Below are 18,118 nucleotides of genomic sequence, written 5' to 3'. Positions count from 1 at the left end.
TGTTAAACAAATCGAAGTATATTTGAATTTATTCAAAGTAGCCACCCATTGCCTTGATGACAGCTTTACACACTCTTGGCATTCTCTCAACCAGCTTCATGAGGTAGTCACCTGGAATGCATTTCAATTAACAGATGTGCCTTGTTATAAGATAATTTGTGGAATTTCTTTCCTTGATGTGTTTGAGCCAATCAGTTGTGTTGTGACAAGGTAGGGGTGGTACACAGAAGATGGCCCTGTTTGGTAAAAGACCCTGTCCATATTATGGCAAGAACAGCTTAAATAAGCAAAAAGAAATGATAGTCCATTACTTTAAGACATGAAGGTCAGTCAATGTGGGAAATTTCAAGAACTTTGAATGTTTCTTCAAGTGCAGTTGCAAAAACTATGAAGTGCTATGATGAAACTGGCTTTCTTGAGGACAACCACAGGAAAGGAAGACCCAGAGTTACCCATGCTGCAGAGGACAAGTTCAGTAGAGATACCAGCCTCAGAAATTGCAGCCCAAATAAATGCTTCAAGTAACAGACACATCTCAACATCAACTGTTCAGATGAGACTGTGTGAATCAGGCCTTCGTGGTCAAATTGCTGCAAATACACCACTACTAAAGGACACCAATAAGAAGAAGAGACTTGCTAGGGCCAAGAAACACAAGCAATGTATTTTGGTCTGATGAGTCCAAATTTGTGATTTTTGGTTCCAACCGCTGTCTTTGCGAGACGCAGAATAGGTGAACGGATGATCTCCGTGTGCGGTTCCCTCCGTGAAGCATGGAGGTGTGATGGTGTGGGGGTGCTTTTCTGGTGACACTGTCAGTGATTTATTTAGAATTCAAGGCACACTTAACCAGCATGATTACCACAGCGTTCTGCAGCGATACGCCATCCCATCAGGTTTGGGCTTAGTGGGACTATCATTTGTTTTTGTTGTGTCCAACTTTTGACTAGTACTCTATGTCCAGTTGAAATCGGATGTTTACGTACACCTTAGCTAACTACATTTAAACTCAGTTTTTCACAATTCCTGACATTTAATCTTAGTAAAAAGTCCCAGTCTTAAGATCACCACATGATTTGAAGAATGTGAAGTGTCAGAATAATAGTAGAAATAATAATTTCAGCTTTTATTTCTTTCATCACATTCCCAGTGGGTCAGAAGTTTACATACACTCAATTAGTATTTGGTAGCATTGCCTTTAAATTGTTTAACTTGGGTCAAATGTTTCAGGTAGCCTTCCACAAGCTTCCCACAATAGGTTGGGTGAAATTTAGCCCATTCCTCCTGACAGAGCAGGTCTAACTGAGTCAGGTTTGTAGGCCTCCTTGCGCGCACATGCTTTTTCAGTTCTGCCCACAAATGTTCTATAAGTATGAGTTCAGGACTTTGTGATGGCCTCTCCAATACCTTGACTTTGTTGTCCTTAAGCCATGCTGCCACCCCCGTGCTTCACGGTCGGGATGGTGTTCTTCGGCTTGCAAGCCTCTCCCTTTTTCCTCCAAACATAACGACCCTTCATTATGGACAAACAGTTCTATTTTTGTTTCATCAGACCAGATTACATTTCTCCAAAAGTCTGATCTTTGTCCCCATGTCACATTTGCAAACCGTAGTCTAGCTCTTTATGGCAGTTTTGGAGCAGTGGCTTCTTCCTTGCTGAGCGGCTTTTTAGGTTATGTCGATATGGGACTCGTTTTACTGTGGATATAGGTACTTTTGTACCTGTTTCCTCCAGCATCTTTCCAAGGTCCTTTGCTGTTGTTCTGGGATTGATTTGCACTTTTCGCACCAAAGTACGTTCATCTCTAGGAGACAGAATGCGTCTCCCTCCTGAGCGGTATGACATTGTGTTTATATGTCCCATCGTGTTTATACTTGTGTACTATTGTTTGTACAGATGAATGTGGTACCTTCAGGTGTTTTGAAATTGCTCCCAAGGATGAACCAGACTTGTGGCGGTCTACAATTTATTTTCTGAGGTCTTTGCTGATTTCTTTTGATTTTCACATGATGTCAAGCAAAGAGGCTCTGAGTTTAAAGGTAGGCCTTGAAATACATCCACAGGTACACCTCCAATTGACTGAAATTATGTCAATTCGCCTATCAGATGCTTCTAAAGCCATGACATCATTTTCTGGAATTTTTCAAGCTGTTTAAAGGCACAGTCAACTTAGTGATTGTTAACTTCTGATCCACTGGAATTGTGATACAGTGAAATAATCTGTCTGTGAACAATTGTTGGAAAAATGACTTGTGTCATGCACAAAGTAGATGTCCTAACCGACTTGTCAAAGCTAAAGTTTGTTAACAAGAAATGTGTGGAGTGGTTGAAAAACTATTTTTAACGACTCCAATCTAAGTATATGTAAACTTATGACTTCAACTGTATACGGGCAGGCAGTTGCTGCTTCTTTTGTTTTCAGTGTTGAATGGTCTGCATATTTTGACATGGCGCAACATGCATAGGTATAGCTCTTCTTGCAACATTGTAGCCTAAAGTCGAATGTGGTCTCATACGATGTTTGCTGTATTTTCATTCTCTCACTGTCGACTAGTATGCAAACACTATGACATATATGACATATATGACATATATGAAATGTTGCATCCTCAGCTCTGAATGTCATTATACCATTGGCTGTAAAATGGAAATGATACTGTTTGATAATGCATATTTTTCTGCAGGTCTCGAATGGCTGAACACAGAAGGCCCCCTTTCTTTCACAAGAGAGCTTGCTGGTAAAGTGGTGGTGTTGGACTTCTTTACTTACTGCTGCATAAACTGCATCCATATCCTACCTGACCTGCATCAGCTGGAGAAAAAGCACTCTGTGAAAGGTATACGCACACATACACACTATTTTAATCCACAAATCATGTTACATCAAGAAGGATTAAAACGTGTTGAAGTTCTTGGATACATGGACACTTAAGGATACAAAGCACATCTGTACCAAATGTGTCCAAAACATCGTCAGACCTTTACTGCATTAATGACAGTACTTTCACTGGGTGTGCTGAAGTTATGTTAGTAGATTGCCATGTTTTGGCACAGCTGCAGCACTCACATCTGCTGCTGGTGCACACACACACACACACACACACACACACACACTGGTTCTTGCCCCCTTTTTTTAAATGCACAGTAATGACCCCATATATTGAGTTTAGAATATTATCCTATTTGCACGGTATGTTATTACAAGCTTTTTAGGCAATGTCACTGCTACCAACTCCTAATGGCACTGAATCTTTAAACAGGCTGTTTATTTTTTGGGGACCATGTTGTGCTTACTCCCTTGTGCTATAATGTGATACATTTCTAAACAATAATAAACCATGATGGATTCGAATTTATTTTCCCACCATAGCTACTGGCTTTCTGTGGCTTTACACGTACAGTCAATAACACAAAAGAAAAGAGAACTAGAAAAATCTATGTACAGTGTGTGTAAATGTAGGGAGGTAGGCAATAAATAGTAGAGATACAAGTAGAGATATTGGGGTGCAAAAGGGTAAGTAATAATATGGGGATGAGGTAGTCAGGTGTGCTATTTTACAGATTGGCTATGTACAGGCACAGTGATCAGTAAGCTGCTCTGACAGCTGATGCTTAAAGTTAGAGAGGGAGATAGAAGACTCCAGCTTCAGAGATTTCTGCAATTCGTTCCAGTCATTAGCAGCAGAAAACTGTAAGGAAAGGCAGCCAAAGGAAGTGTTGGCTTTGGGGATGACCAGTGAAATATACCTACTGGAGCGTGTGCTACGGGTGGGTGAGGCTATGGTGACCAGTTAGCTGAGATAAGGCAGTGCTTTACCTAGCAAAGACTTATAGATGACCTGGAGCCAGTGGGTTTGGTGACGGATATGTAGTGAGGGCCAGCCAACGAGAGCATACAGATCGCAGTGGTGGGTATTATGTGGGGCTCTGGTGATAAAAAGGATGGCATTGTGATAGACTACATCCAGTTTGCTGAAAAGAGTGTTTGGAGCTATTTTGTAAATGCCGAAGTCAAGGATCGGTAGGATAGTCAGTTTTACGAGGGTATGTTTGGCAGCATGAGTGAAGGAGGCTTTGTTGCGAAATAGGAAGCCGATTCTAGATTTAATTTTGGATTGGAGATGCTTAATGTGAGTCTGGAAGGAGAGTTTACAGTCTAACCAGACACCTAGAATATGTGGACAACTACAAATACCTAAGTCAGAACCGTCCAGAGTAGTGATGCTTGTCCGGCGGGAGGGTGCGGGCAGCAATCGGTTGACGAGCATGCGCTTAATTTTACTAGTGTTTAAAAGCAGTTGGAGGCCACGGAAGGAGTGTTTTATGGCGTTGAAGCTTGTTTGGCGGTTTGTTAGCACAGTGTCCAAAGAAGGGCCAGATGTATACAGAATGGTGTCGTCTGTGTAGAGGTGGATCAGAGAATCACCAGCAGCAAGAGCGACATCATTGATATATACAGAGAAAAGAGTCGGCCTGAGAATATAACCCTGTGGCACCCCCATAGAGAATGCCAGAGGTCCGGACAATAGGCCCTCCAATTTGACACACTGAACTATATCAGAGAAGTAGATGGTGAACCAGGCGAGACAGTCATTTGAGATGCCAATGCTATTGAGTCTGCCGATAAGAATGCGGTGATTGATAAGAGTCGAAAGCCTGGGCCAGGTGGTGCTGAGATGTTGGCCAGGGTAGGGGTAGCCAGGTGGAAAGCATGGCCAGCTGTGAAAAAATGCTTATTGAAATTATCGATTATCGTCGATTTATCGGTGGTGACAGTGTTTCCTATCCTCAGTGCAGTGGGCAGCTGGGAGGAGGTGCTCTTGTTCTCCATGGACTTTAGTGTCCCAAAACTTTTTTAAATTAGTGATACAGGAAGCAAATTTCGGTTTGAAAAAGTTAGCCTTTGCTTTCCTGACTGACTGAGTATATTGGTTCCTGACTTCCCTGAAAAGTTGCACATCGCGGGTGCTATTCGACGCTAATGCAGAATGCCACAGGATGTTTTTGTGCTGGTCAAGGGCAGTCAAGTCTGGGGTGAACTAGGGGCTATATCTGTACCTGGTTTTACATTTTTTGAATGGGGCATGCTTATTTAAGATGGAGAGGAAAGCACTTTTGAAGAGCAACCAGGCATCCTCTACTGATGGGATGAGGTTAATATCCTTCCAGGAAATACCCGGGCCAGGTCAATTAGAAAGGCCTGCTCGCTGAAATGTTTCAGAGAGTGTTTGACAGTGATGAGGGGTGGTCGTTTTACCGCGGACCCATTACACATGCAGGCAGTGATCGCTGAGATCCTGGTTGAAAAAAGCAGAGGTGTATTTAGAGGGCAAGTTGGTCAGGATAATATCTAAGAGGGTGCCCATGGTTACGTATTTAGGGTTGTACCTGGTAGGTTCCTTGATCATTTGTGTGAGATTGAGAGCATCTTGCTTAGATTGTAGGATGGCTGGGGTGTTAAAGATTTACCCAGAAATATTCACAGCTGAAATTTCTGCCAAAGGTGCTTCAACAAAGTATTGACTCAGTATTGTGAATACTTATGTACTTGAGCTATTTGCAAAAATGTCTAAACATGTTTTCATATTATTATGTATAGATGGTTGAGAAAATAATACATGTAATACATTTTGAATTCAGGCTGTAACAACAAAATGTGTAATAAGTCAAGGGGTATGAATACTTTATGAAGGCTTTGTACGTGCATGATTCCAGTTGGGTCCGTTGTCATGTTCAGCACTGTCACTGTCCCTTGGATGAACCACCCCGACACACTTTGGTCACCCAATGAGTATTCCCAATTATTGCGTCTCCATGCCACTCACGGCTGTGTAGACTTTTACCCTCAACTTCTGTGCGTAATTATTCTCCTGCCACCTTCATGATTGAAGTACACGCTTGTGAAATTTGATCTGTAGCTGGTCATTTCATTGCATGAGAGTTATCTTGACTGATAAAGCTACACTGGCTACCCCCATCTAATAGAGAATGATTTAATGGTCTCTTGACTGGTGTCTGTATCCATACTGTAGCTGTCTGTAACAGCATTTCTATTGGAATTCCTTGGAGACACAGATCACTGCGTCAGTGGGTAGGTTGTTATACCTTCGCTTCTACTCATTACTCACATTGGCCGTGTGGTGATGTCTGCCATACTTCCCACATGACACTTCTTCAGGCCGATTGTACTTTGCTATGTGCATTGTTCCTAAGCACACCAAACATCTTTGTTGTTGTCGTCTGAGTCTGTTGCGTCTTTCTTGTAGTCTGCTCAGTGCATTATTTCCATCTGTGGTCTCTTTTGTCGCAAAATTCTAAACGAGCCATCTCTTTGACTCAGTATATAGGGATTAGATCCATTTCACAGCATAACCACACAAAATAAAAATAAAAGGCCAATCAATGGATATTACAAGCAATGGAAAGTATAGGCTGGATGTGTGCAAAATGCAATAATATGCATAGGCTACAGGTTAAAGTGCATAAGGTTGTGGAAGTGATTCTCATTGGCCAATTTGGACTGGTCAAGTGACCCACTACAGTTACTGTCAATCATTGGATTGAGAAACAAAAAAAGTAAATAAATGACTTCTGTTTATTCGATTTCTTATGCAGATCAAAAACATGAAGAACGACCCATTTAATATTTTTGTGCTAAAACATTTTATTTATTTATTAGCCAAATAGTATGTAGGCCTGTGTGGCCTATGCAATAATTGGACTACCTTCAGCTGCTCAGGTTATGAATTTTAATTTGATGGAATTAAAAAAATATGCTTCCGTCTTACATAAACCCCTGTGTTTCATGCCCGGGGGATAAGTCACGTCAGAATTGTAAGGTGCAAAAGTGGTTCTGACATCTCGGTTAAATTACACAAATCGCAACAGAGTGAGTGGCGGCCATAAAAATACGAGGCAGTCAAACAAGCTAACTTACTCAGAGATGCCGCTGATCTTGGGAATGACTGTGCCTGGAAGCTTCCATTTCCCAGCCTTTTTTTCACATTCTACAGAGTTTTTGCTGACTATATCCCTGGATATATTAATCTCAAGCATAAGAACAAGTAATTGGATGACTGAGATCTCATCAGCATCTTGCTGATAGAATGGCTGACGGTCTGGACTACATGTGAAGTGACATTGTGTTAGAAGCTTTATCCCACATTGTTCCGGTAAGTTAATGAAAGAGCAATCTCAAATGTATTACATTTTTCTGTGACCTTGTCCTTGAATCATGTTGCTGACTATTCTTATTTAAAAAATAGGAAAAGCTGTAGGTGCAGAAAGGAAGCTTCAAAGCATCAATTCATGAAATTATTCAACAAAATGTAATGAGAGTTGGTCCATCCATAAGGTATGATCCTTAAAGGTATAAGGTCACTTGTGACAGACAAATGTAAGATTTGGTTGAGTTCTGCGATTTATATGATCCAAAACATGTGGCCACCACTTTCCCTGTGAGGATACTTAAAAGGCCTGTTGTTTAAGTACTGCCTTTGATGACTCAGTGAACACTGAGTTAAGAATGAACCAGGAAAACTGTTATTTACCATTTAATCTTGGATGCGCTAAACTACTTCCAGGATATATTTTTATATTTTTTTCCAAAGAAATTCTCATTGAGGCTTCTGAGATGCACCGCAATCTGATAAAGCTTTCTGTGCATTTGACCCATTCGAGTTACCAGTGAAATTAATTAGATTGTTTTTCCTATACCATGAACTTTGAATTGAGAGTTGTCTATTTGTAATTGCTTACATGATACATGTTAGTTCTTCCTTATCGTAATATGCAGTTCAAACACTAACACAATTACACCCAGCCACTGTTTCGGTAATCAGCTGATGGATGGGGCTGGAGAAATGTTTCCACTCAAATCCATAGACTGAGCTATGGATACAAGGACTGAACCTTCATGATATCAAAATGATCGTTTTAACCATGTTTTGAGGCTATACAGTGTTTGTTTACAACTACGTTGTTTACAAACGAAGGGGTAAAACAAGCTTATATTATCGGTTTAGACAGTTGAACTAAGCTCATGAGGCATTTCTAAGTTATATTCTTCAAGAATCAATGGCTATACACTTGTGGTGAAATTATATTGGCACTCTTGCACTTTAAATCAAGTCAATTTTTATTTGTCACATGCACATGGTATACAGATGTTAATGCAAGTGTAGCAAAATGCTTGTGCTTCTTGTTCCAACTATGCAGTAATATCTAACAGTAATCTAACAAATTCACAACTACCTTATACACACAAATGTAAAGGGATGAATAGAATATGTACATATAAATATATGGATGAGCGATGGAGTGCAGCATAGGCAAGATGCAGTAGATGGTATAGAGTACAGTAAATGAGATGAGTAATGTAGGATATGTAAACATTATTAAAGTGGTGTTATTTAAAGTGTCTAGTGATACCTTTTTATTAAGTCAATTTATTTAAGTGGCCATAGATTTGAGTCTGTATGTAGGCAGAAGCTTCTCTGTGTTAGTGATGGCCTTGAGATAGAAGCTGTTTTTCAGTCTCGGTCCCAGCTTTGATGCACCCGTACTGACCTCACCTTCTGGATGATAGCGGGGTGAACAGGCAGGGGCTCAGGTGGTGGTTGTCCTTGATGATCTTTTTGGCCTTCCGGTGACATCGGGCGTTGTAGGTGTCCTGGAGGGTAGGTGGTTTGCCCCCGGTGATGCGTTGTGCAGACCGCGCTACCCTCTGGAGAGCCTTGCGATTGAGGGTGGTGCAATTGCTGTACCAGGGGGGTGAGGGTGGTGCAATTGCCGTACCACACGCTGCATCACCAGGAGGGTGGGGCAGCGTGTTTTAGATGGCAAGACAAATTTCTTCAGCCTCCTGAGGTTGAAGAGGTGAGATCAAGGTGCTGTTGTGCCTTCTTCACCACGCTGTCTGTGTGGGTGGACCAGGGTAGCCTAGTGGTTAGAGCGTTGGACTAGTAACCGAAAGGTTGCAAGTTCGAATCCCCGAGCTGACAAGGTACAAATCTGTCGTTCTGTCCCTGAACAGGCAGTTAACCCACTGTTCCTAGGCCGTCATTGAAAATAAGAATTTGTTCTTAACTGACTTGCCTAGTAAAATAAAGGTAAAATTTCAAAAAAAATAATAATAATTTCATTTTGTCCGTGATGTGTACGCTGAGGAACTTTCCACTGCGGTCCCATTGATGCAGATGGAGGGGTGCTCCCTCTGCTGTTTCCTGTTGTCCATGGTCATCTCCTTTGTTTTGTTGACGTTGAGTGAGAGGTTGTTTTCCTGACACCACACTCCGAGGGCCCTCACCTCCTCCCTGTAGGCCGTCTCATCATTGTTGATAATCAGACCTACTACTGTACTATTGTCTGCAAACTTGATGATCGAGTTGGAAGCGTGCATGGCCACGCAGTCCTGTGTGCACAGGAAGTACAGGAGAGGGCTGAGAATGCTGGAGCCCCTTGTGGAGATGTTGTTTCCTACCTTCACCACCTGGGGGGGGGGGTCAAATTCCAGGACCCAGTTGCATAGGGCGGGGTTGAGACCCAGGGTCTCGAGCTTAATGACAAGTTTGGAGGGTAATATGGTGTTAAATGCTGAGTTGTAGTCAATGAACAGCATTCTTACATGGGTATTCCTCTTGTCCAAATGGGATAGGGCAGTGTGATGGCGATTACATCGTCAGTGGATCTATTGGGGCAGTAAGCAAATTGGAGTGGGTCTAGGGTATCAGGTAGGGTGGAGGTGATATAATCCTTGACTCGTCTCTCAGAGCACTTCATGATGACAGAAGTGAGTGCTACGGATTGATAGTCATTTAGTTCAGTTACCTTAGCTTTCTTGGGAACAGGAACAATGGTGGCCATCTAAGCAGTGGGGACAACAGACTGGGATCAGGATTGGTTGAATATGTCCGTAAACACACCCGCCAGCTGGTCTGCGCATGCTCTGATGACGCGACAAGGGATGCCGTCTGGGCCGGCAGCCTTGGGAGGGTTAACACGTTTTAAACGTTTTACTCACGTTGGCCACGGAGAAGGAGAGCCCACAGGCTTTGGTAGCAGTTCGTGTCAGTGGCACTTTATTGTCCTCAAAGCGAGCAAAAAGTTTTACTATGGAGTGGAAAAGAGCAGAATGTTCTGTTTTCAAAACCTGTTGAATGGCTATTTTCACCCTGTAGGCAACTTACCACAGGTGAGATCAATTACGCAGTAAACAAGAACCACTTGCCTCCAACCAAATGTAATTTACACTTTTTATAATTTATTCCAGGCCTTTTTTGGACTTTGAAGGTAAATATCAAATACGTTTTAATTATGCATTTTTCAGGTCCAGTACATTTTCCTAAATGAAACCTATACATGAACAGTTTTTTTCAATTCCAACTAATTTTCAAATATATAGTGAATCGTGCAATGGTGCCAATATATTGGACCTAAACTGTTTATCATGAATTTAAAAGTAACAAAAAAAAAATGGATGTAGCAACTGCAGATTCTCCCTTTTTTAAATTGAGCCACATCAGGATATTTGTTTAATCAGCAATGGCAGTAAGTAACAAACCGGATCCGTTGCGTAGACTGTGTAGAGCCCTTTAGACTCTTCTGTTTGCTATTGTGTGTAGAAATCAAGTGTCGCTTTTTTGGTCAAAAAAAGTATGCAGATCCATGTTTAATCTTTTTCCTACCCTCTCTCTGCTTGTTAGATATTATGCACATACCGTAATTTCTGGACTATTAAGCACACCTGAATATAAGCCGCACCCACTGAATTAAAAGAAAAAAGTATTTTGTACATATAAGCTGCACATGTATATAAGCCGCAGGTGCCTACCGGTACATTGAAACAAATTAACTTTACACAGCCTTTAAACGAAACACGGCTTGTTACAAAAATAAATAGGCTTTAACGGAACATGGCTTGTAAACAAAAATAAATAGGCTTTAACGAAACACGGCTTGTAACAAAAATAAATAGGCTTTTAAACGAAACGCGGCTTGTAACAAAAATAAATAGGCTTTTAAACGAAACGCGGCTTGTAACAAAAATAAATAGGCTTTAACGAAATACGGCTTGTAACAAAAATAAATAGGCTTTTAAACGAAACACTGCTTGTTACAAAAAAATTTTTAAAATAGCAGTAAACAGTAGCCTACCAAGAATGTCATTGGTCACTATCTTCCTCCTCCTGTGCACTGAAACCATTGAAGTCATCTCCTTCGGTGTCGGAGTTGGATAGCCTCAGAATTGCTTCATCCGATGTTGGATCGTTTTCATTGTCGCTCTCGTCACTTTCATCCGGAGGCAAATTCCCCGCTGAGCTCATGCTGCCCTCTTCAACACGCAGCAGTCCAGCCTTTCGAAACTCGTTGATGACAGTGGATTTTTTGACAATTCTCCACGCTGTCAGGACCCACTGGCAGACTTGACCATAAGTTGCTCTTCGCATGCGGCCCGTTTTAAGTGAAGAATTTCTCCCCACTTGTCATCCAAGCCTCCCACTGAACACTGAGCGCCACCTTAAATGCACGATTTACACTGATGTCGAGTGGCTGCAAATACTTTGTTGTGCCCCCAGGAATCACAGCTGGAATTGAGTTTGTCCTCTTGATGGCTTCTTTCACAGAATCTGTTATGTGGGCCCTCATGCTGTCCAACACGAGCAATGCCTTGTTCTTGTGAAAGAATCCTCCCGGTCGCTTGCCGTAACACTCCGTATGCCATTCATGCATTAGGCCTTCCGTCATCCATCCTGTCTTGTTGACTTTCATAACAATTCCTCTCGGGAATTTTTCTTTTGGCATCGTCATGCGTTTAAAAATCAACATCGGTGGAAGCTTTTCTCCCGATGCCATGCAGCTCAGAACACAGGTGAAGTGCGTTTTTTCATGCCTAGTTGTTTTCAACGTGACGGATGATTCGCCTTTCCTGTTGACAGTCCGAGTGAGAGGCAGGTCAAACGTCAGAGGAACCTCATCCATATTTATGATGTCGTGCGGGCCAATGGAATGTTCCGCTATCTTTGCATCAGTGAATTTGCGGAAGTTTGAAACTTTTTCCTCGTAGTCGGGAGGGAGCTGCTGACACAGACTCCTCTGTACCCTGATGGACAGGCCTTTACGTATCATAAATCTTAGACACCACGATGGTCCACCTCTAAAATCCTCAAACTTCATTGCGGTGGCGATTTTGTTTTTGCTTTCAGTCGGATCTGCACAGTTGAAACACCTCGGCCGTCTGCTCTCTGTGTTGACCCAGTCTTCAAGCTCATTTTCTAGTTCGGGCCATCTGCTTTTCTTCCCTCTGAAAGCTTTTGTTGTCTTTTTGCACTGAGTCAGTTCCTCACGCTGCTGTTTCCAACGTCTTGTCATCGACTCATTAAGGCCAAGCTCCTGTGCAGCAGCTCTATTTCCTTTTCCAACAGCCAGATCGATCGCCTTCAACTTGAAAGCTGCATCATATGCATTTCTCCGTGTCTTTGCCATGATGAGGGTGACAAAATGACTACCGTAATCAGAATGATGACGTTTGAGCGCGCTCGATTTACACCACATTATGTGACGGTGCTCAGTATTTTGGCGGCATGAATCTTGTGAAAGCAAGAAAAATCCATAAATTAGCCGCGCCATTGTATAAGCCGCGAGGTTCAAAGTGTGGGGAAAAAAGTAGCGGCTTATAGTCCGGAAATTACGATAGATAGCTTACTAACAAATGGCCTCGCCATCTAATTTTTGTAATAGCAGCAGCAGACAGTTGACTAAACATGACATAATAGTGAACATTAATAGGACAGAACTACATAAGGACAGAACTACATAAACTCAGCGACGACAGGACGGACAGCTGACCGTCCTTGCAGCAGTAGACCATGTGTTACAACACCTGCACAGGAATGGTACATCCGAACATCACACCTGCGGGACAGGTACAGGATGGCAACAACATCTGCCCGAGTTACACCAGGAACGCACAATCCCTCCATCAGTGCTCAGACTATCCGGCCTATTGTAAGGCAGGTCCTCACCAGACATCACTGGCAACAACGTCGCCTATGGGCATAAACCCACCGTCACTGGACCAGATGGGACTGGCAAAAATTGCTCTTTACTGAAGAGTCGCGATTTTGTCTCACCAGGGTGATGGTCGGATTTGCGTTTCATCAAAGGAATGAACGTTACACCGAGGCCTGTACTCTGGAGCGGGATCGATTTGGAGGTGGAGGGTCCGTCATGGTCTGTGGCGGTGTGTCACAGTATCATTGGACTGCCTGCAATGACAACAAGCTCAATCTCAACGCTGTGCATTACAGGGAAGACATCCTCCACCATGTGGTACCCTTCCTGCAGGCTCATCCTGACATGACCCTCCATTATGACAATGTCACCAGCCATACTGCTCGTTCTGTGTGTGATTTCCTGCAAGACAGGAATGTCAGTGTTCTCAATCCCATTGAGCACGTCTGGGACCTGTTGGATTGGAGGGTGAGGGCTCGGGCCATTCCCCCCAGAAATGTCCCGGAACTTGCAGGTGCCATGGTGGAAGAGTGGGATAAGATCTCACAGCAAGGGCTGGAGAATCTGGTGCAGTCCATGAGGAGGAGATGCACTGCAGTACTTAATGCAGCTGGGGGCCACACCAGATACCGACTGTTACTTTTGATTTTGACCTGCCCCTTTGTTCAGGGACACATTATTCCATTTCTATTCGTCACATGTCTGTGGAACTTGTTCAGTTTGTCTCAGTTGTTGAATCTTGTTACGTCCATACAAATATTTACACGGTAAGTTTGCTGAAAATAAACGCAGTTGACCGTGATAGGACGTTTCTTTTTTTGATGCGTTTACATTTTAAAAGGAGAGAATAAATGCATTAAAAGCATTTCTGTGAAGCTTTGTAATTGCTTTGTAATTGCCTCACAATTGAGCGTCATCCCAAAGCCTAGAATTTTTTTTAGGGCTCGGTTTTCAGAGCCGTTGGCGGAATTTAATCTACCGCGTTTGTTCCTGGCTACACCTTTCACATATAAAGAAAAGGCGGTATAAAGGAGACTGTATGGTAAAGATATCGGGATATAGTTTGGGTATAAAGGGGATATAATTGTTCATGACTTATTTTCCCTCTTTCACATTCTCTCTTTCCATCTGTTTTTCTTTTTTAAGATGGGCTTGTTATCGTGGGTGTCCACTCTGCCAAGTTCCCCAACGAAAAGGTAAGCCATTGTCATGTTTTATTTGAAGATATGTGATCTTAATAATTACATTCTTCATTAATATTGCAACACAGCTTCTCCATTATTAAAGGGATAGTTTACACACCATTTAAGTCATGGTACTTTAGAAATTCCTTGACTCAAAACTACTCTGGAACAGGACCAGGCCAGATTGCAATCCACACTATGGGTGTGTGTGCATAGTCACAAGTACTATTTGCTCACATTGGCACTGAACAAAAACAATAAAAGTGAATGGTAGAAATATCTTATTTGCACAACATTGAAATGTTAGTTGTTGGAGGTAGTAGCTAAGTAGGAAAACAAATCCAAAGTCTGTGTGTGTATGAAAACAGCAAGTAATATTATAATTCAAGTTAACCTTTAACCATAAAATGTTTTACTAAGTGGAATGGATTTGACCTCCTGTTCAAGGTGCTGCAGAACGTGCAGAGCGCTGTGCTCCGCTACAACATTACCCACCCGGTGGTGAACGATGGAGACGCTCGGCTGTGGCATGAGCTGGAGGTGGCCTGTTGGCCCACCCTGGTGCTCATTGGGCCCAGGGGCAACCTGCTCTTCTCGCTGGTGGGAGAGGGCCACCGTGAGCGCCTAGCGCTCTTCACCAACACCTCCCTTCGACACTACAGGGACCAGGTCCTGCTCAGTGACCACCTTGTGGGGACCAAGCTTTACAGGGACTCTCTGCCCCCATCGCTTCTTTCGTTTCCTGGGAAGGTAGCAGTGGATTCCAGTAGGAAGAGACTGGCTATAGCAGATACGGGCCATCATCGGGTACTTGTGGTGTCCAACATTGGGCTGGTGCTTTACTCTATAGGAGGTAAGGGCTGAATGAGCATCGCCTCAAAATAAATCAGATGAATGGGGATGCCCGTTTTACACACTCTAATTCTATGATCGCCTCAAGGCTTGACAGAGCTTGTGGTGAGAAATCCAAATATACCCGTGGGGAATAGAACATGCTGTATTTTCTGACCCAGTTGAAGGGTGGGGTGTCAGAAGAATCTTAGACATATTTATGTAGCAAACCTATTAGGGGATTTTTATGTCCAACAACACCTTAACCCCTGCTTTGACATCAGGAATCAGAAATGGAGCAGTGTTAAAGAATTGTTAACCCCCTAGAGTCATTTGACGCACTGGTGTGTCAGATGCAGCTAGAGCGGTTTTAATCAGACCATGAGACATCCTGAAAATCAGTGTTCTCACAAAAAAATGCTCCACAACTCCCACAAGTGGCAGTGAACTAGTTTGAAGTCGGTACCGTCGATGTGCCATCTTCTGTTTTTAGCGTCTGAACCGTTTGGGCTGCAAACTAAAGTGACCTCACTGTGGAAAGCGGTGGTGTTTTGCTGTACTACCCCCACAAGTGTGACGGGACTCGTCTGAAGGTAACCAGTACCGGTTTAACAAAAACTTACGGTTGTTTTGTGCCTTTGCCAAGGTAATCCCATCCACCTGACAAGTGTGGCATATCAAGACGCTGATTAAACAGCATGATCATTACACAGGTGCATCTTGTGCTGCAGACAAAAGCCCCCTCTAAAATGTTTTGTCACACAACACAGTGCTACAGATGTCTCAAGTTTTGAGGGAGCGTGCAATTAGCATGCTGACTGCAGGGAATGTTAATTTCTCTACCCTAACCCGCCATCAATGTCATTTTTGTGAATTTAGCAGTATGTCCAACCGGCCTCACAACCGTGGACCTTGTGTATGGCGTCATGTGGGCGAGCGGTTTGTTGATGTCAATGTTGTGGACAGAGTGCCCCATTTGGCCATGGGGTCATGGTATTTCTATGTATTATGGATCCCCATTAGCTGCTGCCAAAGCAGATGCTACTCTCCCTGGGGTCGAAACACACCAAAGCATCCACATTACATATAAAATGGTGAACTATGTTTGTACTGAATGAGCTAAAGATAAAACGGTACATCATATAACATCTCTACACCACCACATAACCACAACACAAAATGTTCAATACCAACATTCAACAATGTATGTATGTGTGTGTCTTCACAGTCCCCGATGTTCCATAAGGTGTATTTTTACCTGCTTTTTAAATCAAATTTTTAAATCTAATGCTTGCATCAGTTACCTGATGTGGAATTGGGTTCCATGTAGTCATGGTTCTATGTAGTACTGTGTGTCTCCCATAGTCTGTTCTGGACTTGGGGACTGTGAAGAGACCTCTGGTGGTATGTCTTGTGGGGTATGCATGGGTGTCCGAGCTATGTGCTAGTATTTTAAACAGACAGCTCAGTACATTCAGCTTGTCAACACCTCTTACAAAAACAAGTAATGATGAAGTCAATCTCTTCCACTTTGAGCCAGGAGAGATTGACATGCATGTCATCAATGTTAGCTCTCCGTGTACATTTATGGGCAGCGAACACAATTGCATTTTATTGATGGCAATTTGAATGCACAGAGATACCGTGAAGAGATCCTGAAGCCCGTTGTCGTAACATTCAGCCGCCGCCATAACCTCATATTTCAGCATGATAATGCACGGCCCCATGTCATAAGGATATGTACACAATTCCTGGAAGCTGAAAATGTTCCATTTCTTCAATGGCCTGCATACTCACCAGACATGTCACCCATTGAGTATGTTTGGGATGCTCTGGATAAATGTGTACAACAGCGTGTTCCAGTTCACACCAACATCCAGCAACTTCGCACAGCCATTGAAGAGGAGTGGGACAACATTTCACAGGCCACAATCAACAGCGGAACCCCTCGACAACATTCCACTGAAAAGGAAGTGCACGAAATTCAAAAATATTTTTTAGAAATGTGTAACTTTCACACATTAACAAGTCCAATACAGCAAATGAAAGATAAGCTTCTTGTTAATTTACCCATCGTGTCCAATTTCAAAAAGGCTTTACAGCAAAAGCACAACATATGATTATGTTAGGTCAGAGCCAAGTTGAAAAAACACAGCCATTTTTCCAGCCAAAGATGGGAGTCACAAAAAGCAGAAATATAGATCAAATTAATCACTAACCTTTGATCTTCATCAGATGACACTCATAGGACATCATGTTACACAATACATGTATGCTTTGTTCGATAATGTGCATATTTATATCCACAAATCTCAGTTTACATTGGCGCGTTACATGAGATAATGTTTTAATTCCAAAACATCTGGTGATTTTGCAGAAATCCTCATAATAAACATTGATAAAAGATACAAGTGTTATTCACAGAATTAAAGAGACTTTTCCTTAATGCAACCGCTCTGATTTTTTTTTTTACTTTACCGGAAAAAGCATAATCTGAGAACTGCGCTCAGAGCCCAATCCATCCAAAGAAATATCTGCCATGTTGGAGTCAACAGAAGTTGGAAATAACACAACTTTGATCTTCATCAGAAGGCACTCCCAGGAATCCCAGTTCGACAATAAATTACTGATTTGTTCCATCATTGTCCAAATAGCCACTTGTTGTTAGCGTGTTCAGCCCAGTAATCCATCTTCATGAGGCGTGAGCACTTCGTCCAGACAAAAACTCAAAGTTCCGTTACAGGTCGTAGAAACAAGCCAAATGATGTATGGAATCAATCTTTAGGATGTTTTTAACATAAATCATCAATAAGGTTCCAACTGGAGAATTTCATTGTCTGAGTAAAAGCAATGGTACGAGAGCTAACTCTGTCGGGAGCTCGCGTCACGAGCCTGAGACACTGCCAGACCACAGACTCATTCAGCTCCCATTCCGTCCTCCATTATAGCAGAAGCCTGAAACCTGTTTCTAAAGATGGTTGACATCTAGTGGAAGCCGTAGGAAGTGCCACTTGACTCCATAGACACTGTATTCAGTAGGCCAAGCTTTGAAAATCTACTAACCTCAGATTTCCCACTTCCTGTTTGGATT

The 18,118-nt window shown here is 42.5% G+C and overlaps 1 protein-coding gene across 2 annotated transcripts in view; it reads left to right on the top strand.

Moving 5' to 3' along the window:
• nhlrc2 (NHL repeat containing 2) overlaps positions 1-18,118 on the top strand; it is a 54,979-nt gene that overhangs the window by 432 nt on the left and 36,429 nt on the right. For both annotated transcript variants that reach the window (XM_024387341.2, XM_024387340.2), the window contains exons 2-4: positions 2,686-2,838; positions 14,159-14,208; positions 14,644-15,049. In XM_024387341.2, coding sequence (XP_024243109.1) covers positions 2,686-2,838; positions 14,159-14,208; positions 14,644-15,049 — 609 coding nt within the window. The remainder of the gene's footprint in view (positions 1-2,685; positions 2,839-14,158; positions 14,209-14,643; positions 15,050-18,118) is intronic.

The sequence above is a fragment of the Oncorhynchus tshawytscha genome, linkage group LG25 (assembly GCF_018296145.1).
Source record: "Oncorhynchus tshawytscha isolate Ot180627B linkage group LG25, Otsh_v2.0, whole genome shotgun sequence".
Lineage (NCBI taxonomy): Eukaryota > Metazoa > Chordata > Actinopteri > Salmoniformes > Salmonidae > Oncorhynchus > Oncorhynchus tshawytscha.
The sequence above is the reverse complement of the archived record's forward strand: the minus strand, read 5'-3'. Positions and strand labels throughout refer to the sequence as shown.